This window comes from Aotus nancymaae, unplaced genomic scaffold, assembly GCF_030222135.1.
Source record: "Aotus nancymaae isolate 86718 unplaced genomic scaffold, 86718_ANA_hifiasm-v0.15.2.pri h1tg000022l_1, whole genome shotgun sequence".
NCBI lineage: Eukaryota > Metazoa > Chordata > Mammalia > Primates > Aotidae > Aotus > Aotus nancymaae.
This window is the reverse complement of record NW_026988435.1, coordinates 46,454,959-46,480,460: the sequence shown is the minus strand read 5'-3', so window position 1 is coordinate 46,480,460 and position 25,502 is coordinate 46,454,959. Positions and strand designations below refer to the sequence as shown.

Below are 25,502 nucleotides of genomic sequence, written 5' to 3'. Positions count from 1 at the left end.
ACATAACGGCCTCAGAAGTAGGGTGTAAAGGAGAAAGAAAAAAAGACTATTCTGGGATTTATGAATTTAATTTACAAAGGTGAAGGAGCTCTCCTCCCCTTTTCCTTCTGAAGTGGATGAAAAGCAAAATCCACCCTCCTCCCAAAAATAAAAAACCCAAACATTCATAGTGTAGTTTTTATTGCTCTTAAAGGCTCGGTGTTGAGAAGCACAAGCTAAGCTGTGAGATCGGAAGGATCGGAAGGAAATCAGGTGAGGTTTGAACCCTGCACCCGGGCCTCCATCCCCACTCTGAGCTAGGAGCTTCCCAGCTCCGTCATGACTCAGTGCAGAATTTGTACATGATATATTAATTTCAAAGGGAGGGAACGCCTATGGGAAGTAACTATGAATTAAATCATAAGAGATCTACATTTGCATTTTCCAGGTCACGCTTGTGCACGGTCGGACCCTTCAGCTTTTTTCCTTTAAGATTTCGTAGGTGTGAGTGAGTGAGTGACGTGGGTCTAGACGCACACGGAGACAGGCGGGCAGCGCGCGGTGAGGAAGGTGCAGGGGTCTCTGGGGGCTCACCCGGGGCATGCACGTCCCACTCACGGCACGGCTGCCCGAGTGGGTGGGCGGGGGGATGAGATTTCAGAGGGAGGGAAGCACGTTTCTGAAGCGACGGCGTCTGCCCCTTCGCCCGCGTGAGGAGCCGCGCGAGGAGCAGGTATGCACAGGTGTTCTGCGCACACGCCCCGAGAGCGCGGCCCCAGAGACCCGGGGCCCGGCAGTGCCTGTCACGCAGAACGCTGCCGTCGCCTCGAGGCTCCCCAGGACACTTCGGGCTGACGCCCAGTTATGTTCTTGGTTTGCTTTTCTTCATGCCTCTTTTCTGTTTTTTTTCCCTGGAAAACTCAACCTACCTCTATTCAGAACGCTGGTTACAACGTATCAGTGATAACACCCGTGTTTGATTTTTCCCCTTGCTAAAAAGATCAGGGGAGTTGGACTCAGAACAAGCAAGCTGAAAGCCAAATGCAGGTGGGCTGATGGTTCCACAATCGAGGTGAGCTTTCCTTCCACTGCACTGCCCCAGGGGCTCCGCCCGGCCACACCGGGCGCTGGACACACTGGAGGGAGAAGCGTCCCTCACTTGGCGTGGGCCAGGGGCTTGCTGAGAGGCGGAGGGAGCCACATGACCGGCCGAGCGCTGCCCTCTGCTCTGCCTGGATGCTCAGAGACATCCCGGAGGCCAGAAGCTGGGCGCTCAAGGGTGGCCGGGCCAGTGACACCTGCCTGGGTGGGGGCAGGCCCTTCCCAAGGACACTGCGAGGCTGGGGATGGGGGATGCCTCACCTCTAGGTTCCAGCAGGAAGTTGAAAACCACCAAGAGATCAATCAGTAAAAACAGAATCTCTAGAAGCAAATGAGCTCAGTGTTAACCGTCTCCAACTACCTTTAAAACACAGAGGGCTGACGGTGCCCTCACGGCTTCCGAAGCATCCAGAGTCCCACAGGCTGCTCTGCCCTCCCTCCTTGGCTCCTGATCTGTGGGGTGGGGGCCGCACGGTAGCCCCGAGGGTCCTCCCTCCCCAGCACCCGGTGTGGAGGGACCAGGGTTTGACAGCCGTTAGAGGGACGGAGGAGCTTCTGGTTCGGGAGAACTCTGCATTTCACTGAGTTCTCGGGGGTCCATCCACTTTAAAAACAGATGTAGGTATTTACACACAGGGTCAAACAGGAGCGAGGGCAGACAGCACTCTAGAAGGGAAAGTGGGGCGTTCGCCTCAGCCAGCCCCCGACAGGGCGCGGTGAGGGCTCCGGCTTCGAGGAATCCACCTGATGTTCATGCCGATGTGCTTATCACTGCGGGCGCTCTCCCACGGGGCACCCACTGGGAGCCAAGGTGCTGAGCCAAGCGGGGCAGCCACACGGGCCCCCGGGGGACGGGACCCAGCCGTCCACTCCCAAAAGGACAGCAGAAATTCATTATGAGACAGCTTCTGGGGTGGTGCAGAAGAGGTGAAGGGCCAGGTTAAGTTCCCAAAATAACTGATTAAAAAACAAAACATTTGATCTAAGTTTAAGGAGAGAAAGCAGCCAAACGCTCCCTCTTGGAAGCGGAGTTCTGGAGAGACGGCGTCCGCGGAAGGCCCCCCGCCCGGGACCCACCGCCCACGGCACGCTCGGAGAGGCCGGGACCCCGAGCTGCGGGAGGCGGAACTCCATCTGGCAGGCCTTCTGGATTCTTCACTATTGGCTCAAGTTTTGTTAATATTAGTCACCAGTTAATAAGAAAAATAGTTTCTAATTGTCTTTTTCCTCCACTCTGCGTGCTGCTGTTTTTAATTGAGTTAATTGGATACCGCCGTCAGGTCACGTGTGTTCGATCGCAGCCATTAATTATTCCTTTTTCTTAACTTCCTGGTTTCCGTAGCTGGAGCCTTTCTCTATCTCAGTCACTCCTATCAGTCTGCGAACTCCAAAGGAAGCTTTCAAGACAGGAGAGAGAGAAGAGGTGAGACGGATGACTTTGCCTTTTTGCTGCAAAACGTGTTACGGGGCCTCCTTCCTGTGCCCCAGACCCTCTCCCTCTGCCCCGCACCCAGGAGCCTCTGTCGCAGTGAGTAGGTGTGGTCTGCGGGAGACAGCCCTACAGGCCACGACTCCTCAGGCAGGGGCGCGGGCCACATCTTCTGACGGGTCAGAGGCAGGTGGACACGTGGACCTCGCCCTGCCTGCCCCTCTGGGTCTTTGGCTGGTGGGAGCAGAAGGGCTTCAGGGCGTTCTAACAGCTAGGCCTCGCAAACCTAACGTGACCGAGGTGGACGAGCACGACACTCAGATGTAACCAGGTCACATCCCGTCCTCCGTGGGTGGCCTCGGGTCACCATGTGGTCCAAGGTGAGAGGCTGGTGGCAGTCACTGCCTCTCAGGCCCCTCCCCGCAAGGCCCCTGGCAGGGGCCACAGGAGCAAGGGAGGAGCCGACCTGACTGCTGGGCCTGGGGAGGGGGCTCACGGGGCGAAGCACAGACTGTGTCTCCATGTACAGAGACGCCTTGATTACGGGGAGTGGGCAGGCGCCCGAGTTCACCACAAGGACAGGCCAGTGTTTGCTCAGCCGCAGGCTACCTGAGGAGTGGCGGTGGGGCCAGCATTGTGCTTGGGGTGGGCACACAGTGGGGAAGGCAATGGGGTCAATGTGGGGAGCTGAATGTTGATGTTCTGGTTAAACCTTCCAAATGGCCATCCCAGCCTGACCCCCTAAGAGCCCAAAAGCAGACAGGAGAACTGGGGCCCCCCTCATCAGCATCCTCCCAGGAGCCAGCCAGCAGGTTGCAGTCGGGATGGCATGGGGACGGCCATTCGGCTCTCGGAGGAGACGACCCTCAGCTCAGCGCAAGAGTCCAGGCTCTGAGGCCCACAGGCTGTAGGGGGATGCTGGCTCCCCTGCCTCCCAGGGCCTCTGTGCAGAGCCGCCGGGTCCCGGGCCCTGTGGCCGGCACTGGAGGCCCCTCAGAGTGTGAGGCGTTAGCGACCGTGTCCATTACCTGCTCCCACAAACCCCAAGAACGTCAGGATCAGGAGGGGTGATCCGCTGGCAAAGACGCCCAAGACAAAGCTGAAGAGGGGGGACAGGAGAATGGTGGCCCAGGAGAGGAAGTTGAGGAGGGTCCAGGGCCTCCGGGCAGGCTTAAACTGCTCCCCTGGAAACACACCCTTCTGATTATACATCTCCTGGAGCGCGTCCTGGAAGAGGCAACAGACGAAAAGGAAGTGCGAGGCTTCTTTGCAAGCTATTATTTCAATACAGGAGAAAACTGCTGGAATGAGAAACGACTCAACTTAAAAAAAGTGCAGCATCAGCTAACAGGACCAGTCACGGAAGCCGCAGGCGGGAGGCAAAGCCGGCTCTACCTTTTCGGAGAATGTCTGACACCATGCATCAACAGCTCGCAAGCATAGCGACCCTTTGACCGAGGACGTCTCCCAGGAAAATAATCAGTCAAGAAAGCAACGTTGTGAATACCAACATCTGCCCGCCCAGCACAGCCCAGGCTGCCGTCACATCTTACACCTCCCACGAGCCAGAGGCGGCAGGAGTGGCAGGCGTGGCCTGTGTGAGTCCCGAGGCCCGGACGCAAATCCCTGCATCGTGCGCTCTCAGCTGCACAGCCACGGAAACGTCCTTAACCTGGCACACCTGGGTTTCCTGGCCTGGTGAAGGAGGCTAACGAGGAGCTTGGAGGAGGAGCCTGGCTACGGCCACCTGCAGAAGGTTCTACCCTGGTGGGAAGGTGAAGGGTGCGGGCTGGCAGGAAATCACCGCGCCTGATAGAGCGGAATGCCCTGCAGCCAGCACCCATGGGCGGGCAGCCTGCGGGACTCTAGGATGCTTGGGAAGTAGTGAGGCCACCATCAACCCTCTCTTTGAAAGCTGGTTGCAGATTGTCAACACTGAGCTCATTGGCTTCTAGAGATTTCATTTTTACTCGTTTATCTCTTCATGGTTCTAGGCTTCCTGCTGGAAACTGGAGGTTGGGTGCTGCCCGCCAGCCACGCACTATGTCCTTGTGGAGGCCGGCATCATCGTGGCCCGGCCACCCCTGGGCACCCCGCTCCCTGCCTCTGGAGCGTCTCCAGGTACACACGTTTTGGCTGCGTGCTTCTGGAACTATGTTGTTTGTATAACATAGATTCAAACCTCGAGCCTGTGGCAGGGCAGGCCTGTCATTATGAATTACCGGGCAGACTTTTTTGAGCCCAAGAGGAGAAAGCCAAGTCTCAAGTCATTTTTCCATGCTGGGAGGTAGTTTTATTTTTCAGTTTAACCTTTCTGAGGGTCAGATTCTTAGAGGGTCCCAGCGTCACGTGGGGTTTTCGGTTCTAACTTGCTGCCTGGAATGAGGGGAAATCCTTATCTTCTGTTTCCACATAGGCATTAAAGCTCAAAACTTCAGGGGAGAGGGGCAGGCAGATGCCAGCAGCCGAGCAGGGCCATGCTGGCTCCCAGGCCCATCGCGCTGGTTCCAGCGCCACCTCCCTTCTGAGTCCCAGATTTTCCTTATTTTCTTGAGAGCCCGTCAATGCATTTACAGTGATATTTTTTACATCCTGGGAGGACTTCCTGGTTATCTTCCCTCCCGCAATGCCGACAGTAGGAATCTAATGCCCCGTGCCTCTGTGTGCACAGACTAAAGGGAGAGCAGCTGTGGGAGGAGCCAGCCGCGGGGAATGGACAGGGAGGTGCTTTTCAACGGCATCTCCTAACATCACCCACCTTGTTTCTATTACATAAGCAGTCTAGTGACTATCTATGTCTGTTACATACCTGTCATTTCTTTTACATAAGGAAATGAAACACATGTGACCAAATGTTACCAGCCATAGTTATACAGGCATCACGTTACCCTTCATACTTGCCTGTAGCTTGTCAATTTCTCAAACATTAAGAAAAAGGGCCGGGGAGCAGTGGCTCACGCCTGTAATCCCAGCACTTTGGGAGGCTGAGGTGGGCGGATCATGAGGTCAAGAGATCGAGACCATCCTGGCCAGCGTAGTGAAACCCCGTCTCTACTAAAAATACAAAAATAAGCCGGGTGTGGTGGCGCGCGCCTGTAATCCCAGCTACTGTGGAGGCTGAGGCAGGAGACTCTCTTGAACCTGGGAGGTGGAGGTTGTAGTGAGTTGAGGTCGTGCCACTGCACTCCAGCCTGGGTGATAGAGTGAGACTCCGTCTCCAGAAAACAAAAAACAAAAAACAAAAAACGGCCTGGGTATAGTGGCTCATGCCTGTAATCCCAGCACTTTGGGAGGCCAAGGTGGGAAGATTGCTTGAGCCCAGGAGTTCAATACCAGCCTGGCGACCTCATTTCTACAAAAAGAAATTTTTTTGTTTTGAATCTTTAGCTGAATATGGTGGCGCCTCACGCCTGTAGTCCCAGCTACCTAGGAGGCTGAGGCAGGAGGATCTCTTGAGCCCAGGAGGTCGAGGCAGCAGTGAGCCAGGACTGCACCACTGCACTCCAACCTAGGCGACAAAGCAAGACCCTGTCTCAGAAAAAACAAACAAACAAAAACAGAAAGAAGAAGAAGAAGCGAAAAAAGGATCAGGAGCGTTTGGGACCTGCGTGGCACTCCTGTCTCCCACGGAGGACCCACGTGTCACCTGCCGGCTTGCCAGCGCCCCTTCCACAGCCTCTGCGGGAGACCAGGACCCTGAGGGGGAGCAGAGCATGATTACCTTCTCCTGGTACAGTTTATGAAGCCACTGAGCCGCCTCCTTTTCATCCAGCGGGATCTCTTCCAGAGGAAATCTCCTGTGTTATGAAGAAGAGTCAAGGCGGGTGAATCATCACATGACCTCACACTCAGAAGGGTGAAGGGAAACACAGTGTGCTCAGGTGACCTGTGGGCCTGCCCTTTGTACGACGCCTCACTCTCAATTTCTAAACACAAACAGAAAATGGACTTCTCCTAAGGCATTCGACTGAGAACACAGTAAGCCTGGCATGGCGGCGAGGGGCCACGAGGTGCCCTTCTGTGCAGGGATGGCTGCAGCATGAACCCAGCATGCCCACACGTGACTCCGGCCCCATGAGAAGGGCGGTCATTAGTGAGCTTCTGAGAGTTCTGATCTTTCTTTAACATGTTCATTTTTTTTTTCGGTCTCTAGGCTGGAGTGCGGTGGCGCAATCTCAGCTTACTGCAACCTCCGCCTCCCAGGTTCAAACGATTCTCCTGCCTCAGCCTCCACAGTAGCTGAGACTACAGGCATGCACCATCACCCCCAGCTAATTTTTGTATTTTAAGTAGACACAGGGTTTCACCATGTTGGCCAGGATGGTCTCAATCTCTTGACCTCGTGATCTACCCACCCCGGCCTCCCAAAGTGCTGGGATTACAGGCTTGAGCCACTGCGCCCAGCCTAACATGTTCATTCTTTGGAGACAGCCATGACTGAGGGTGTCTTTCATTAGGCAAAGAAGATTATTTCACAAATGAAATCCACTTGCTTCAAATATGAAAAGTATTAAAAATATAGACAATTTTATCTCAAGAAATAGCTGATTTCAGTTTGGACACTAAGTTATTTGCATACTTAATCTACCAAGTGGGTTAGCGGCCGGCAAGTTGACACGTCTACTTGGTAAGGTAAGCAGGGTAGTTACCTGACAAATCTAATTGGAAATTTTAAATAAGTAACATGTCACAGCTCTTATTCTGACGCTCAGTTGTCATTTGAATAAGCAGATGGTGTGAGCCACTCACATATGATACATTAAAGTCTTTTAAAATGGAATAAGAACACCACGTCTGCCAGCTAGGATTCCAGTGGGGATCCTAAGGAAGCAGCAGTACTGCGTGTACGGGCCGGGGTTCGGGGGCTGCCACACCCACGGCGCCCGTCACTGAGCCATGCAGTGAGACATCAGGTAGGCATGACCTGTTTTCACCGGTGCCCAGTTCTGCCTTCCCTCTGGGCAGTTAAGAAAAACACACATCCGAAAAAGTTGACTATGATTCAAAACAGGCTATTTAGTGTTTATATAAATTAAGCAATAAAATTTTAAAAATGCTGACGTAGCCGGGCGCGGTGGCGCGTGCCTGTAGTCCCGGCTACTCGGGAGGCTGAGGCTGGAGAATCCCTTGAGCCCAGGAGTTCTGGGCTGTAGTGCGCTATGCTGATCGGGTGTCCGCACTAAGTTCGGCATCAATTTGGTGACGTCCCGGGAGCGGGGGACCACCAGGTTGCCTGAGGAGGGGTGAACCGGCCCAGGTAGGAAATGGAGCAGGTCAAAACTCCTGTGCTGATCAGTAGTGGGATCGCACCTGTGAATAGCCACTGCACTCCAGCCTGGGCAACATAGTGAGACCCTGCCTCTTTCTTAAAAAAAAAAAAAACAAAGGCTGATGTAAAATTTGGCTCATGTGTCTGAATAGTCGAGTTTTCTTAGAACATGAATTCTTTCTTTCAAAAAAATCAAGAAAGTTATACAAAATTCAGAAAATCTTGCCTTATAGTCAACCTGATTAAAGTTAAATTCATTTTCTATAAAATTTTATTGCAAATTAACATGAACAAAAATAAAATGTGGTCTTCTCTTAAAAAGAAAAGAAAAGAAAAACACGCGTCCCTTCCTCCTACAGCGGCTTCTGTTGAGGGAGCCCTTGACAGCTGGTGCTGGATGCTGCCTCTTCCCTGCCACAGCTATCGGGGAATCACCTTGCTAGGGAAGGCGGCCCTACGCCACCACGTGGAACAGCTGGCCTGCCCTGCGCACTGTCTGGGCTCATCGTGGACCTTTATGAGGAAGAAGCAAATCGCTGTGTTCTAAGCCAAAAAAAAAAACACACCAAAATTAAAACCTGCCTTCCACGGGCAACCGCAGTGCCTCCCAGCACCCAGAAGGGGGCGACGGCGCACCTCAGACCACGAAAGACCCTTCTGGAGCTGCAGGGCCCACGGCGAGGTTTCCACGCCCGCCAGTTCTCCACGATCTAGGGCCACGTGCCTCATGCTTCCCTCTAGAAACTGAGGACCCTGAAGCTTTGGTGTATGGGGTTTCCACCTATGGATCTTCACCCCATCAGAAGTGAAAGCTGAGACCTGTTACAACACAAGCACACGCTACACACCAGCACACACCAGACACCAGCACACACCACACACCAGCACACACCACACACCACACACAAGCACACAGCAGCACACACCACACACACCAGCACACACCAGACACCAGCACACACCACACACCAGCACACACCACACAAGCACACAGCAGCACACACCACACACACCAGCACACACCAGACACAGCACACAGCAGCACACAGCACACACCAGACACCAGCACACCACACACAAGCACATGCCACACACCAGCACACACCATACACAAGCACACAGCAGCACACACCGCACACCAGCACACACCAGACACAGCACACAGCAGCACACACCACACACACCAGCACACACCACACACAGCACACAGCAGCACACAGAACACACCAGCACACACCACACACAAGCACGCAGCAGCACACACCACACACCAGCACACACCAACCACACACAAGCACATAGCAGCACACACATGCCAGCACATGCCACACACAAGCACACGCCACACACCAGCACACACCAGACACCAGCACACACCACAAAGCACACAGCAGCACACACCACACAGCAGCACACACCACACACAAGCACATAGCACACACATGTCAGCACATGCCACACACAAGCACACACCACACACCAGCAGACACCACACACCAGCACACACCACACACAAGCACGCAGCAGCATACACCACACACACCAGCACACACCAGACACAGCACACAGCAGCACACAGCACACACCACACACAAGCACACACCAGCACACACCACACACAAGCACACAGCAGCACACACCACACACCAGCACACACCAACCACACACAAGCACATAGCAGCACACACATGCCAGCACATGCCACACACAAGCACACGCCACACACCAGCACACACCAGACACCACAAAGCACACAGCAGCACACACCACACAGCAGCACACACCACACACCACACACAAGCACATAGCACACACATGCCAGCACATGCCACACACAAGCACACACCACACACCAGCACACACCACACACACCAGCACACACCACACACAGCACACAGCAGCACACAGCACACACAAGCACGCAGCAGCACACACCACACACACCAGACACAGCACACAGCAGCACACAGCACACAGCACACACAAGCACACAGCAGCACACACCACACACAAGCACACAGCACACACAAGCACACAGCAGCACACACCACACACCAGCACACACCAACCACACACAAGCACATAGCAGCACACACATGCCAGCACATGCCACACACAAGCATACACCACACACCAGCACACACCAGACACCAGCACACACCAGACACAGCACACAGCAGCACACAGCACACACCACACACAAGCACACACCAGCACACACCACACACCAGCACACACCACACACAAGCACACAGCAGCACATACCACACACCAGCACACACCAGCCACACAGAAGCACATAGCAGCACACACATGCCAGCACATGCCACACACAAGCACACACCACACACCAGCACACCACACACCAGCACACACCACACACCAGCACATGCCACACACAAGCACACACCACACACCAGCACATGCCACACACAAGCACACACCACACACCAGCACACACCAGACACCAGCATACACCACAAAGCACACAGCAGCACACACCACACAGCAGCACACACCACACACCACACATAAGCACATAGCACACACATGCCAGCACATGCCACACACAAGCACACACCACACACCAGCACACACCACACACACCAGCACACACCACACACAAGCACACAGCAGCACCCAGCACACACCAGCACACACCACACACAAGCATGCAGCACACACCACACACACCAGCACACACCAGACACAGCACACACAAGCACACAGCAGCACACACCACACACCAGCACACACCACACAAGCACGCAGCACACACCACACACACCAGCACACACCAGACACAGCACACAGCAGCACACAGCACACAGCACACACAAGCACACAGCAGCACACACCACACACCAGCACACACCACACACAAGCACACACCACACACAAGCACACATATGCCAGCACACACCACACACCAGCACACACCACACACAAGCATACACCACACACCAGCACACATATGCTAGCACACACCACACACCAGCACACACCACACACCAGCACACACCACACACAAGCATACACCACACACCAGCACACATATGCCAGCACACACCACACACCAGCACACACCACACACCAGCACACACCACACACCAGCACATACATGCCAGCACACACCACATGCCAGCACACACCACACGCCAGCACACACATGCCAGCACACACCACACGCCAGCACACACCACACGCCAGCACACACCACACACCAGCACACACCACATGCCAGCACACACCACACACCAGTGTACACGCCAGCATATGCAACGTGTCAGCACATGGCACACACATGTGAGCATATGCCACACACCACACGTCAGCAAAGGCTAGTACACAACAGCACACACCACACATCAGCACACATGCAGCGTTCACAAGGCTCCGCTGCACGCTGGTGAGCAGATGGCAGTGAAGACACCACCACGTCCCAGTAAATAAAAACAGCTTAATGCTGGCCCCAGGTTCCCTGGCGTGGGGAGGATTTGGCACAGGCGCCATTTCAGGAAGGACCCAGGCACAGAGGCTGTCTCTGTCTACAGTGAGGGGAGGGGCCTGCCCAGTGGCCCACCCTGGCTGACTGTGGCCCCTGACACACACAGGTCATACACACCACACCACACACACACAGCACATACAATTTATACACACCATGCCACACACCACCCCCACGATTCATATACACACACCACACACATACACATGCACACTTATAATTTATATACCACACACATCAATTTATACACACATGCCACACCACACATGATTGATGTGCACACACCACACTACACACACACCACACCCATATAATTTATATACACACACCATATCCACACCAGACCACACACACCACACCCACATATTTTCACACACACATGCACATTTATAATTTATACACACACCACATGTATACATTTACACACTGCACTGCACATAGCACACTCATACACAACACACATACCACACACGTAATTTATACACAAACATGCACATATATACACCACACGCACACATAACACACCATACATACATCACATATACCACATACATCATAATACACACCAAGCACACCCCACCTGAACACACACACACACACATTTTACTGTATGTCTGTTACGTACAGTATGAAATATATAAAGATAAGAATTTAAAATGACAAGATAAAAAGTAAATATAAATAAAAATTCTATCTTTTCTTCACTCCAGGGTGTCACCCTGAGCATGTGCCTCCTGGCGTTGACTCAAGCCCCTTAAAGGCCCGTGGCCAGGGGCCAGCGCTGGGGCCAGGAGAGCCCTGCAGCCGTCCCGCACCCACGGGCCCCGGGCGAAGGAGGAGGGCCAGCCCCATGCCCAGCCGAGACAGGGCTGTTCCCCAGACAGCCAAGCGGCGAGGGACTGGAACAGCCGGAGCCTCAGAAGTTCAGAGCCATTATTTATTAAAACATGATTGGGCAAAATAAAGGCAGCGGCGGGAAGGACGGCAGATGAGGAGGGGCGAGGGGGAGTCTGCTCTCTGCGGGAGCTGCGTGGCACCCGAGGCAGAGGCGCTGTGCAGCTTGGTGGGCGTCCCGGCTCCTCCACGGCCAGCATGGACCTTGGGCAGCTTCTCCGACCGTCCAGCCTCGGCCCACCACTAAGCACCAAAGGACGAGAGCAAGACACGCCTCCCGGGCTCCTCTCGTGAGGGTGACTGAGACCAGCTGTGGCCAGGATCCGGCCCAGGGCCACCGGCTGCTATCACTCCACCTCATGTCCTGCCCCAGGCTGCCACGCGACCGTCCTGGGCCCCGGTCAGTCACTGCAGCCTCCACGGCCCACAGTGGCTCAGAGCTCCCTCCTTTAGACACGTGGGGAGGAGAACAGGGGCTCAGCTCTCAGCGGCCAGTCCTTGAACCGGAAGGGAATGTGACCTAGCTCACGTTTATGTTCACAAACTATTCCTGGAAACCTACTACCTACAGTGTGGCCCGAAGAGCTGGGTGCTGTTGTGTTTTGCTCTGTTTAACTTGGACATGCTCAGGCTCTCGAGACTAGAGTGTGGAGGGCCCGTGGCCACGGCGGGCAGGCTGGGCTGACCAGGACACACCCAGTTGGTGGTGGTCGGATTGCAAATATGGGAACGCATGCAGTGACAGCTCTGTGCAACCTCACACACGCCACGGAGGACCCTGCCCTTCTGCACACACTGAATGAAACCAGAGACTGACGAGCTCAACGGGGGCCGCCCAGGGGCGCACGCGTGCTTCAGGCACCTCAGAGCCAAACCTCGACAGCCTGCCTGAAAGGATGCCTTGCTCTGGGATCAGGGTCACAACCGCAGCCTGTGTTTTAAGTCAACAGGATTTGTGGGTGTGTTTTCTCCTCTACGTGAGCCAGAGAAGCCTGGAGAGTCCAAGGGCAGCAACGGCCCATTGGCGGCACCCACACCCCTGACCCTATGCGGAAAGAGACAGGCTGCCCCCAGGAAAGCTGGCGGTGCCCTGCAGAGCAAGCCCAGGGTGCCTCCCAGAGGCTGGACATGCCACTCCCTTTTTATTTCACTGGGACAGGACCAGGGCCCTGGAGCACTGAAGCCTCAACTCTCAAGACGGGGTTTAAAACAGGCTCTTCAGCCCAACGTGGTGGCTCACGCCTATCATCCCAGCACTTTGGGAGGCCAAGGAGGGTGGATCACTTGAGGTCAAGAGTTCGAATCCAGCCTGGCCAACATGGAGAAACCCTGTCTCTACTAAAAAAATACAAAATTAGCCAGGCATGGTGGCAGGTGCCTGTAATCCCAGCTACTCAGGGGGCCGAGGCAGGAGAATCGCTTCAACACAGGAGCGGAGGCCGCAGTGAGCCAAGATTGAGCCACTGCACTCCAGCCTGGGTGACAGAGCAAGATCTGTCTCCAAAACAACAAACAAACAAAGAAACCCTTCACCACCGTCTCCTTCAGACACTGCGGTTCCCTGCATGCCAGGGCTGCCATCGCCAGGGCCAGCCGAAAGCCACTCCCAGTACCGCTTCAGGCCAGAGGCTCCGCAGGGGCCCTGTCCTGCCCACCAAGAGACCTGCCTGGGTTTCACCCTTCGGGAGAAGTCAGTGCCATATGCCCCCCAGGTCATGTGACTGTGGGCCCCAGGAGACTTAGGGAGCCTGGTGGGGCTTGAGTCCAGGCCAGGGAAGTCCAGTCCGTCTTACAGAGGGAACTTCAGGGGCTTCCCAAGGAGGCAGAAGGAGAGATGGAGGTGGCCCCAGTGCCAGCTCAACAATTTCCCCAAAGGAAGGAAACAAACACCGTGGGCCATGGTGAGTCTCCCATGCAGACCCCATGTCCCCGTGTCCTCTCCATGTCCTCTCCGTAGCCTGCCTGCCCGAGGCCTGGACAAGTCCCATGGGGCCTTTCCTGTGTGCTGTTCACTGGGGCAGGGCTCCAGATGGGCCCTGCGTGTGAGTTCCATCCCATGGGGCCACGGGACACGGAGCCTGGACCCAGCCACCCTCCCGGCCTCTGCCCAGCACCAGCTCAGGAAGGTATGGGGTGGCACGGGAGCGCAGGCTCTGGCCTCACCTCACACACATGTCCGCCTCGTACTTCTTCCCGTAGAGGATCCCCAGCAGGGACGGGTTCTTGTTTCCTCTGAAGTTCAGGGTTACGTCATAGACAGCTGCGACTGTGCGGGGAGACGGGAGGGTGGGTGACCCAGCGCAGGAGGCTGCACGGTCACTACCCAGGGATAGAAGTTCCACCTGGGACCTGGCCCCGCCCTGGGGAGAACGTGCCAGGCCCAGCCCCGTCCTGGGAGGTGACACCAGAACCTCTTCTCCGAGTTTCTTTCACCCTTTTCCCCACCCTCCTCTGCTGAACAGGGCACTGAGTCGCTGGCGTTCCCCATATGTACTGATGCTGTGCGTGTGTATTGTATGCTGTGGGTACTGATGCTGTGTGTACTGTACGCTGAGTGTGTACTGATGCTGTGAGTACTGTACACTGTGGGTACTGTATGCTGTGTGTGTACTGATGCTGTGAGTACTGTACGCTGTGGGTACTGTATGCTGTGCGTGTGTATTGTATGCTGTGGGTACTGATGCTGTGTGTACTGTACGCTGAGTGTGTACTGATACTGTGTGTACTGTACACTGTGGGTACTGTATGCTGTGTGTGTACTGATGCTGTGTGTGTACTGATGCTGTGAGTACTGTACGCTGTGGGTACTGTATGCTGTGTGTGTGTACTGTATGCTGCGGGTACTGATGCTGTGTGTACTGTACGCTGAGTGTGTACTGATGCTGTGAGTACTGTACGCTGTGGGTACTGTATGCTGTGTGTGTGTACTGTATGCTGCGGGTACTGATGCTGTGTGTACTGTATGCTGAGTGTGTACTGATGCTGTGAGTACTGTACGCTGTGGGTACTGTATGCTGAGTACTGTACACTGTGGGTACTGTACGCTGTGTGTCTGTACTGTATGCTGTGGGTACTGATGCTGTGTGTACTGTATGCTGTGGGTACTGTATGCTGTGTGTGTACTGATGCTGTGAGTACTGTACGCTGTGGGTACTGTATGCTGTGTGTGTGTACTGTATGCTGTGGGTACTGATGCTGTGTGTACTGTATGCTGAGTGTGTACTGATGCTGTGAGTACTGTACGCTGTGGGTACTGTATGCTGAGTACTGTACACTGTGGGTACTGTACGCTGTGTGTCTGTACTGTATGCTGTGGGTACTGATGCTGTGTGTACTGTATGCTGTGGGTACTGTATGCTGTGTGTGTACTGATGCTGTGAGTACTGTACGCTGTGGGTACTGTATGCTGTGTGTGTGTACTGTATGCTAAGGGTACTGATGCTGTGTGTACTGTATGCTGAGTGTGTACTGATGCTGTGAGTACTGTACGCTATGGGTACTGTATGCTGTGTGTGTGTACTGTATGCTGCGGGTACTGATGCTGTGTGTACCATACGCTGTGGGTACTGTATGCTGTGTGTGTACTGATGCTGTGAGTACTGTACGCTGTGGGTACTGTATGCTGTGTGTGTGTACTGTATGCTGCGGGTACTGACACTGTGTGTACTGTACGCTGAGTGTGTACTGATGCTGTGAGTACTGTACGCTGAGTGTGTACTGATGCTGTGTACTGTACGCTGTGGGTACTGTATGCTGTGTGTGTACTGATGCTGTGAGTACTGTACGCTGTGGGTACTGTATGCTGTGTGTGTGTACTGTATGCTGCGGGTACTGATGCTGTGTGTACTGTACGCTGAGTGTGTACTGATGCTGTGAGTACTGTACGCTGTGGGTACTGTATGCTGTGTGTGTACTGATGCTGTGAGTACTGTATGCTGAGTGTGTACTGATGCTGTGTACTGTACGCTGTGGGTACTGTATGCTGTGTGTGTACTGATGCTGTGAGTACTGTACGCTGTGGGTACTGTATGCTGTGTGTGTACTGTATGCTGCGGGTACTGATGCTGTGTGTACTGTACGCTGAGTGTGTACTGATGCTGTGAGTACTGTACGCTGTGGGTACTGTATGCTGTGTGTGTACTGATGCTGTGAGTACTGTACGCTGTGGGTACTGTATGCTGTGTGTGTGTACTGTATGCTGCAGGTACTGATGCTGTGTGTACTGTACGCTGAGTGTGTACTGATACTGTGAGTACTGTACGCTGTGGGTACTGTATGCTGTGTGTGTACTGATGCTGTGAGTACTGTACGCTGTGGGTACTGTATGCTGTGTGTGTACTGTATGCTGCGGGTACTGATGCTGTGTGTACTGTACGCTGAGTGTGTACTGATGCTGTGAGTACTGTACGCTGTGGGTACTGTATGCTGTGTGTGTACTGATGCTGTGAGTACTGTACGCTGTGGGTACTGTATGCTGTGTGTGTGTACTGTATGCTGCGGGTACTGATGCTGTGTGTACTGTACGCTGAGTGTGTACTGATGCTGTGAGTACTGTACGCTGTGGGTACTGTATGCTGAGTACTGTACACTGTGGGTACTGTACGCTGTGTGTCTGTACTGTATGCTGTGGGTACTGATGCTGTGTGTGTACTGATGCTGTGAGTACTGTACGCTGTGGGTACTGTATGCTGTGTGTGTACTGATGCTGTGTGTACTCTACGCTGTGGGTACTGTATGCTGTGTGTGTACTGATGGTGTGAGTACTGTACGCTGTGGGTACTGTGCTGTGTGTACTGATGCTGTGTGTACTGTATGCCGTGCGTGTGTGCTGACGCTGTGTGTACTGTATGCCGTGCGTGTGTGCTGACATTGTGTGTACTGTACAGTGTACTGTACACTGTGTGTACTGTGCTGTGTGTACTGATGCTGTGTGTACTGTATGCTGTGCGTGTGTGCTGACACTGTGTGTGCTGACACTGTGTGTACTGACGCTGTGAGTGTACTGTATGCTGTGTGTGTGTGCTGACGCTGTGTACTAATGCTGTGTGTACTGTGCTGTGTGTACTGATGCTGTGTGTACTGTATGCCGTGCGTGTGTGCTGACGCTGTGTGTGCTGACACTGTGTGTACTGACACTGTGAGTGTACTGTATGCTGTGTGTGTGTGCTGACGCTGTGTACTAATGCCGTGTGTACTGTATGCTGTGCGTGTGTGCTGACGCTGTGTGTGCTGACACTGTGTGTACTGACGCTGTGAGTGTACTGTATGCTGTGTGTGTACTGATGCTGTGAGTACTGTACGCTGTGGGTTCTGTATGCTGTGTGTGTGTACTGTATGCTGTGGGTACTGATGCTGTGAGTACTGTACGCTGTGGGTTCTGTATGCTGTGTGTGTGTACTGTATGCTGTGGGTACTGATGCTGTGTGTACTGTACGCTGTTGGTACTGTATGCTGTGTGTGTACTGATGCTGTGAGTACTGTACGCTGAGTGTGTACTGATGCTGTGTATTGTACGCTGTGGGTACTGTATGCTGTGTGTGTGCTGTATGCTGTGGGTACTGATGCTGTGTGTACTGTACGCTGTGGGTACTGTATGCTGTGTGTGTACTGATGCTGTGAGTACTGTACGCTGTGGGTTCTGTATGCTGTGTGTGTGTACTGTATGCTGTGGATACTGATGCTGTGTGTACTGTACGCTGTGGGTTCTGTATGCTGTGTGTGTGTACTGTATGCTGTGGGTACTGATGCTGTGAGTACTGTACGCTGTGGGTACTGTACGCTGTGTGTGTACTGATGCTGTGAGTACTGTACGCTGTGGGTTCTGTATGCTGTGTGTGTGTACTGTATGCTGTGGGTACTGATGCTGTGAGTACTGTACGCTGTGGGTACTGTACGCTGTGTGTGTGTACTGTATGCTGTGGGTACTGATGCTGTGTGTACTGTACGCTGTGGGTACTGTATGCTGTGTGTGTACTGATGCTGTGAGTACTGTATGCTGAGTGTGTACTGATGCTGTGTACTGTACGCTGTGGGTACTGTATGCTGTGTGTGTACTGTATGCTGTGGGTACTGTATGCTGTGGGTACTGTACGCTGTGTGTGTGTACTGTACGCTGTGGGTACTGATGCTGTGTGTACTGACGCTGTGTGTACTGTATGCTGTGTGTACTGTATGCTGTGTGTTTACTGATGCTGTGAGTACTGTACACTGTGGGTACTGTATGCTGTGGGTACTGATGCTGTGTGTACTGTATGCTGTGGGTACTGTACGCTGTGGGTACTGATGCTGTGTGTACTGTACACTGTGTGCTGATGCTGAGTACTGTACGCTGTGTGTACTGTATGCTGTGAGTACTGACACTGTGTGTACTGTATGCTGTGTACTGACGCTGTGTGTACTGTATGCTGTGCATGTGTACTGACGTTGTGCATGTGTACTGACACTGTGTGTACTGACACTGTGTGCTGATGCCGTGTGTGCTGACGCTGTGTGTACTGTGTGCCGTGCATGTGTGCTGACGCTGTGAGTGTGTACTGTATGCTGTGCGTGTGTACTGACGCTGTGCATGTGTACTGACGCTGTGTGTACTGACACTGTGTGTGCTGACGCCGTGTGTGCTGACGCTGTGTGTACTGTGTGCCGTGCATGTGTGCTGATGCTGTGAGTGTGTACTGTATGCTGTGCGTGTGTACTGACGTTGTGCATGTGTACTGACGCTGTGTGTACTGACACTGTGTGTGCTGACGCCGTGTGTGCTGACGCTGTGTGTACTGTGTGCCGTGCATGTGTGCTGACGCTGTGAGTGTGTACTGTATGCTGTGCGTGTGTACTGACGTTGTGCATGTGTACTGACGCTGTGTGTACTGACACTGTGTGTGCTGACACTGTGTGTACTGTGTGCCGTGCATGTGTGCTGACGCTGTGCATGTATACTGACACTGTGCATGTGTACTGACGCTGTGTACTGACACTGTGTGTGCTGACGCTGTGTGTACTGTGTGCCGTGCATGTGTGCTGACGCTGTGCATGTATACTGACACTGTGCATGTGTACTGACACTGTGTGTACTGACGCTCTGTGTACTGACACTGTGTGTACTGACACTGTGTGTGCTGACGCTGTGTGTACTGTGTGCCGTGCATGTGTGCTGACGCTGTGCATGTATACTGACACTGTGCATGTGTACTGACACTGTGTACTGACACTGTGTGTGCTGACGCTGTGTGTACTGTGTGCCGTGCATGTGTGCTGACGCTGTGCATGTATACTGACACTGTGCATGTGTACTGACACTGTGTGTACTGACGCTCTGTGTACTGACACTGTGTGTACTGACACTGTGTGTGCTGACGCTGTGTGTACTGTGTGCCGTGCATGTGTGCTGACGCTGTGAGTGTGTACTGTATGCTGTGCATGTGTACTGACGTTGTGCATGTGTACTGACGCTGTGTGTACTGACACTGTGTGTGCTGACGCCGTGTGTGCTGACGCTGTGTGTACTGTGTGCCGTGCATGTGTGCTGACGCTGTGAGTGTGTACTGTATGCTGTGCGTGTGTACTGACGTTGTGCATGTGTACTGACGCTGTGTGTACTGACACTGTGTGTGCTGACGCCGTGTGTGCTGACGCTGTGTGTACTGTGTGCCGTGCATGTGTGCTGACGCTGTGAGTGTGTACTGTATGCTGTGCGTGTGTACTGACGTTGTGCATGTGTACTGACGCTGTGTGTACTGACACTGTGTGTGCTGACGCTGTGTGTACTGTGTGCCGTGCATGTGTGCTGACGCTGTGCATGTATACTGACACTGTGCATGTGTACTGACGCTGTGTACTGACACTGTGTGTGCTGACGCTGTGTGTACTGTGTGCCGTGCATGTGTGCTGACGCTGTGCATGTATACTGACACTGTGCATGTGTACTGACACTGTGTACTGACACTGTGTGTGCTGACGCCGTGTGTGCTGACGCTGTGTGTACTGTGTGCCGTGCATGTGTGCTGACGCTGTGCATGTATACTGACACTGTGCATGTGTACTGACGCTGTGTACTGACACTGTGTGTGCTGACGCTGTGTGTACTGTGTGCCGTGCATGTGTGCTGACGCTGTGCATGTATACTGACACTGTGCATGTGTACTGACACTGTGTGTACTGACGCTCTGTGTACTGACGCTGTGTGTACTGACACTGTGTGTGCTGACGCTGTGTGTACTGTGTGCCGTGCATGTGTGCTGACGCTGTGCATGTATACTGACACTGTGCATGTGTACTGACGCTGTGTACTGACACTGTGTGTGCTGACGCTGTGTGTGCGGACGCTGTGTGTACCGTGTGCCGTGCATGTATACTGACACTGTGTGTACTGACGCTGTGTGTACTGACGCTGTGTGTGCTGACGCCGTGTGTGCTGACGCTGTGTGTACTGTGTGCCGTGCATGTGTGCTGACGCTGTGCATGTATACTGACACTGTGTGTACTGACACTGTGTGTACTGACGCTGTGAGTCTGACCCTGCTGTCTGGCTGCTCTCTGTTCTTTGTCCCTTTCTTTTATTTTGACTCCTTTTGGAGTAATAAGATACAATCATCGTCATTATTTCCCAATATAAGGTTTTGCATTATGTATTTTTTATTATTTTAATTGTTTCTCATGAATTATTATTTTATCACCTCAGGCAGTCTGGGGCCTACCTGTCCCCCGGAGGCACTTGACCGCGGTGGTGAAGCCCTTCGTCCGTGGCAGGAGGTGGTACTTGAGGACAGGCAGCCCCTTGGCGGCTGCCACCTCCATGCTGACACGGTGCTTGGTCTCTGTGAAGCGCGTCCCCTCACAGTACAGGAGGAACTAGGGTGGATATGGAGACGACGGGTCACTCCACAGAGCAGCCACCCCACCTCTCTGACAGACGGCAAAGGCTGTGGCTGGATTTGTAGAAATCGTGGCACCGCTTTAGCGAGCAGCGAAGGGTGTGGCTGAAATGTTCTTTTGTTCTAGGGCCACAGCCTGCACTCCAGTCACACACACTCACACAGGAGAGCTACAGAAAGAACTTTCCAGAAAGAACTGGAGTATGAAGGTATGTCTGGGCAGCATCCTCTGATGAGAGTGAAAACAGGGAGGGTTTCATCCGCTGGCCACGGCGTGACTTAGACACACTCACAGAAGCCAGACGTTGAGGCTCGCGCCTGTGATCCCAGCACTTTGGGAGGCTGAGGTGGGCGGATCACCTGAGGTCAGGAGTTCGAGACCAGCCAGGCCAACATTGAGAAACGCCGTCTCTACTAAAAATATAAAAAATTATCTGGGCGTGGTGGCACACACTTGTAATCTCAGCTACTTGGGAGGCTGAGGCAGAATTGCTTGAACCTGGGAGGTAGAGATTGCAGTGAGCTGAGATCGTGCCACTGCACTCCAGCCTGGGTAACAAGAGCGAAACTCCGTCTCAAAAAAAAAAAAAAAAAAAAGAACAAAAAACAAAACCCAGAAATGCTAACAGCACAGGCAGCCATTTTCCAAGACAGACCAGGAAGAAGGGACATAAGAAGGAATGGGGACACAGACTGAGCAGCGTGGGCAGAGCCGGGCTCACCAGGGACACCCTGCCCCGCCTTGCCCCCCGACCTGGTCCCCCTCAGGATGGCCTGGGCAGAGCTGGGACTGTGGTGGGTAGCAGGCAGGTGGCCCAGGAGAAACCTCCACACCTGCAGCTCGGATGGGGGAGCCCTGGCCCCGTGGGAGACAGTGCCCATGTGCGGAGACTCTCGTGGGGTTTCCCAGCCTGAGATGCAGGCAGCGGTGCACCAGGAGTTGGCGTGGCCTCCTCCTGGCACGCAGGGCGTCGGCCGCTCCGCGCACTCACCCACATGTACTCAGGGTAGTCGGACAGGCGCCTCAGCCCCTCGATGACTGTGTCCCGGTCCTCCTCCCATTTCCGCTTGCAGAACACGATCTCCAGAAAGTACCACGTCCAGCCGATGAGGGGCACATACAGCAGCTCCTTCTTAGCGAGGACCTTGGAGCTCTGCAGGGAGGAGGGCGGGGCAACTGGCACGTCAGCACTGGACGGAGGCTGGGGGCCTGGGCAGGCTCCCGGTGCACCTGACTCCTGCGTGGTGCCACTCTATGAGTCACGGCTTCGTGGCTCAGGGTGTCTGTGGTGAATGAGGACCCAGCTTTGAGGGTCGGTGGACTGTCCCAGAAGTGAGGAAACTGAGGCTCAGGTGTGGCTGAGAGGGCCCATCCTCAGGGAGGGCGGCTGAGCCAGACGCAGAGGGTACCAGGCTTCCCAGGAATGGCCTGGGGGTCCTGCCTCACACAGAGGCTTTGACGGCAATGAAATTCCTCTGCCAGTGTCAGGAGTAGTTTAGATTTCATCCGAGGCAGCTTAGCTAATGGAAGTAGTTCTGTGGGGATGCAGGTGGGGTCTCCCAAAAGCAAAGGCCATGACGAGAAAGAAGGGCACAGCTCGGGGACAGCTGAGGCCCCGCGGGCCAGGGCCACTCAACCAGCCAGGCACCACTGCCCAGCTCAGAGAGACGCCCCACGAGGAACACCCAGGGGGTCTCCCCTGCTCCCTCAGTCCTTTCCTTGGGAACCCCAAGGCTCTCCTAGCTCCTCTGCTGGGACCCCCACTAATCCACCCAATATCTCCCCCCCAGCACCTCCCCCAGCAACCCCCTACTCCCCCAGCACCTCCCCTGGGACCCCCATGGCTTACCCTAGCCCCTCCCCAGGACCCCACCCCCTGCTCACCCTCCAGCCTCCCGGGAATCCCCTGCTTACCCCCAGGCCTCCTGGGAACCCTCCACTCAACCCCAGACCTCCTGGGACCCCCCAACTTACCCCTGGCCCTCCCGGGACCCCACACTCACCTGCAGCCCTCTCTAGAAGCACCCCGGTCACCCCCAGCCCTCCCAGAACCCCTCCACTCACCCCCAGCACGCCGTAGCGCTCACACATGGTCCACCCACAGAGGAAGTCGATCTCGAAGTTGTGGTTGAGGATGATGACTGCGTGCTCCTTCCCGAAGCGATCCACTGTGGCCTGGTCCGTGAACAGTGTGCACTCTGTGCAGGACCACCACTCCAGCAGCATGACCAGCTCTGCAGACAGAGGGAGGGCGTCAGCACCTCCCAGCGGGAGTCCTGGCGGGACCCTCCTCGGGGAATTGTTGGGGAGTCCCATGGGAGACACCTACGGTATTTTCATCCAGGGCAGAAGTCTGTGCTAAACATGAGTCTTGAGTTACACAGAGTATGGTTTTTGGAATTACAATGACCTTCTCTAAGCCACAGCTGGTGGTAGACAGACGGAAGGCAGTGGCAGGACGGGGGAGAACTCCCACTCTGCATGGAGATGCTGGTCTGTATGCCCAGTCGCGATTCTCACGTGCGCCGTGGTGTGGCCTAATCCTGCACAGCCATGCCCCATGAGAGGTGCAGGCAGATGACCAATGCCACCAGATGATCAGGAAGCAGATTACAACCACTGACTGTCCGCAGAACAGACAGCAGGAAAACGAAAGCAGTTAAGAGCGGAGTGGAATCACAGATGATAGAGTCACAGGAATGAGTGGAGTGGAATCACGGATGATAGAGTCACAGGAATGAGCGGAGTGGAATCACGGATGATAGAGTCACAGGAATGAGCGGAGTGGAATCACGGATGATAGAGTCACAGGAATAAGCGGAGTGGAATCACAGATGATAGAGTCACAGGAATGAGCAGAGTGGAATCACAGATGATAGAGTCACAGGAATGAGCGGAGTGGAATCACGGATCATAGAGTCACAGGAATGAGGGGAGTGGAATCACGGATGATAGAGTCACAGGAATGAGGGGAGTGGAATCACGGATGATAGAGTCACAGGAATGAGGGGAGTGGAATCACGGATGATAGAGTCACAGGAATGAGCGGAGTGGAATCACGGATGATAGAGTCACAGGAATGAGCGGAGTGGAATCACGGATGATAGAGTCACAGGAAGGAGCGGAGTGGAATCACGGATGATAGAGTCACAGGAATGAGCGGAGTGGAATCACAGATGACAGAGTCACAGGAAGGAGCGGAGTGGAATCACGGATGATAGAGTCACAGGAAGGAGGGGAGTGGAATCACGGATGATAGAGTCACAGGAATGAGCGGAGTGGAATCACGGATGATAGAGTCACAGGAAGGAGGGGAGTGGAATCACGGATGATAGAGTCACAGGAATGAGCGGAGTGGAATCACGGATGATAGAGTCACAGGAAGGAGCGGAGTGGAATCACGGATGATAGAGTCACAGGAATGAGCGGAGTGGAATCACGGATGATAGAGTCACAGGAAGGAGCGGAGTGGAATCACGGATGATAGAGTCACAGGAATGAGGGGAGTGGAATCACGGATGATAGAGTCACAGGAATGAGGGGAGTGGAATCACGGATGATAGAGTCACAGGAATGAGGGGAGTGGAATCACGGATGATAGAGTCACAGGAATGAGCGGAGTGGAATCACGGATGATAGAGTCACAGGAATGAGCGGAGTGGAATCACGGATGACAGAGTCACAGGAAGGAGCGGAGTGGAATCACGGATGATAGAGTCACAGGAAGGAGGGGAGTGGAATCACGGATGATAGAGTCACAGGAATGAGCGGAGTGGAATCACGGATGATAGAGTCACAGGAAGGAGGGGAGTGGAATCACGGATGATAGAGTCACAGGAATGAGCGGAGTGGAATCACGGATGATAGAGTCACAGGAAGGAGCGGAGTGGAATCACGGATGATAGAGTCACAGGAATGAGCGGAGTGGAATCACGGATCATAGAGTCACAGGAAGGAGCGGAGTGGAATCACGGATGATAGAGTCACAGGAATGAGCGGAGTGGAATCACGGATGATAGAGTCACAGGAATGAGCAGAGTGGAATCACGGATGATAGAGTCACAGGAAGGAGCGGAGTGGAATCACGGATGATAGAGTCACAGGAAGGAGGGGAGTGGAATCACGGATGATAGAGTCACAGGAAGGAGGGGAGTGGAATCACGGATGATAGAGTCACAGGAAGGAGCGGAGTGGAATCACAGATCATAGAGTAACAGGAAGTTTACTTTCTCCTAACATTTTCTTTGGGGTTACACTGGTTTTCCATGTTTTAAAAAAAGGCCTGTGAGGCATAGCCCAGTCCCAGGAAGGCTGGCTGGGGGTTCTCTGTGGAGCTTGCTGCTGGGCAGGCGGCCAGAGGCCTGCAGGGTCCCCGAAGACAGCAGGGCGCACGTGGCCCCATGGGTGCTGGCACATGAGGGGCGCCAGTCCCAGCTTTGAATGTGTGTCCCCGG

The 25,502-nt window shown here is 54.1% G+C and overlaps 1 protein-coding gene across 4 annotated transcripts in view; it reads right to left on the bottom strand.

The window, feature by feature from the left end:
• Positions 1-1,397: 1,397 nt before the first annotated feature.
• Positions 1,398-25,502, bottom strand: part of AGPAT3 (1-acylglycerol-3-phosphate O-acyltransferase 3) — an 82,253-nt gene continuing 58,148 nt past the window's right edge. For 3 of the 4 annotated variants that reach the window (XM_064380206.1, XM_064380207.1, XM_064380205.1), the window contains 7 exons: positions 23,113-23,282; positions 22,040-22,201; positions 20,871-21,024; positions 14,344-14,446; positions 6,231-6,306; positions 3,538-3,736; positions 1,398-2,477 (listed from right to left, as the gene is read on the bottom strand). In XM_064380206.1, the coding sequence (XP_064236276.1) occupies positions 2,389-2,477; positions 3,538-3,736; positions 6,231-6,306; positions 14,344-14,446; positions 20,871-21,024; positions 22,040-22,201; positions 23,113-23,282 (953 nt within the window). In that variant the 3' untranslated portion in view covers positions 1,398-2,388. The remainder of the gene's footprint in view (positions 2,478-3,537; positions 3,737-6,230; positions 6,307-14,343; positions 14,447-20,870; positions 21,025-22,039; positions 22,202-23,112; positions 23,283-25,502) is intronic. The other variant, XM_064380208.1, reaches the window with a different exon arrangement.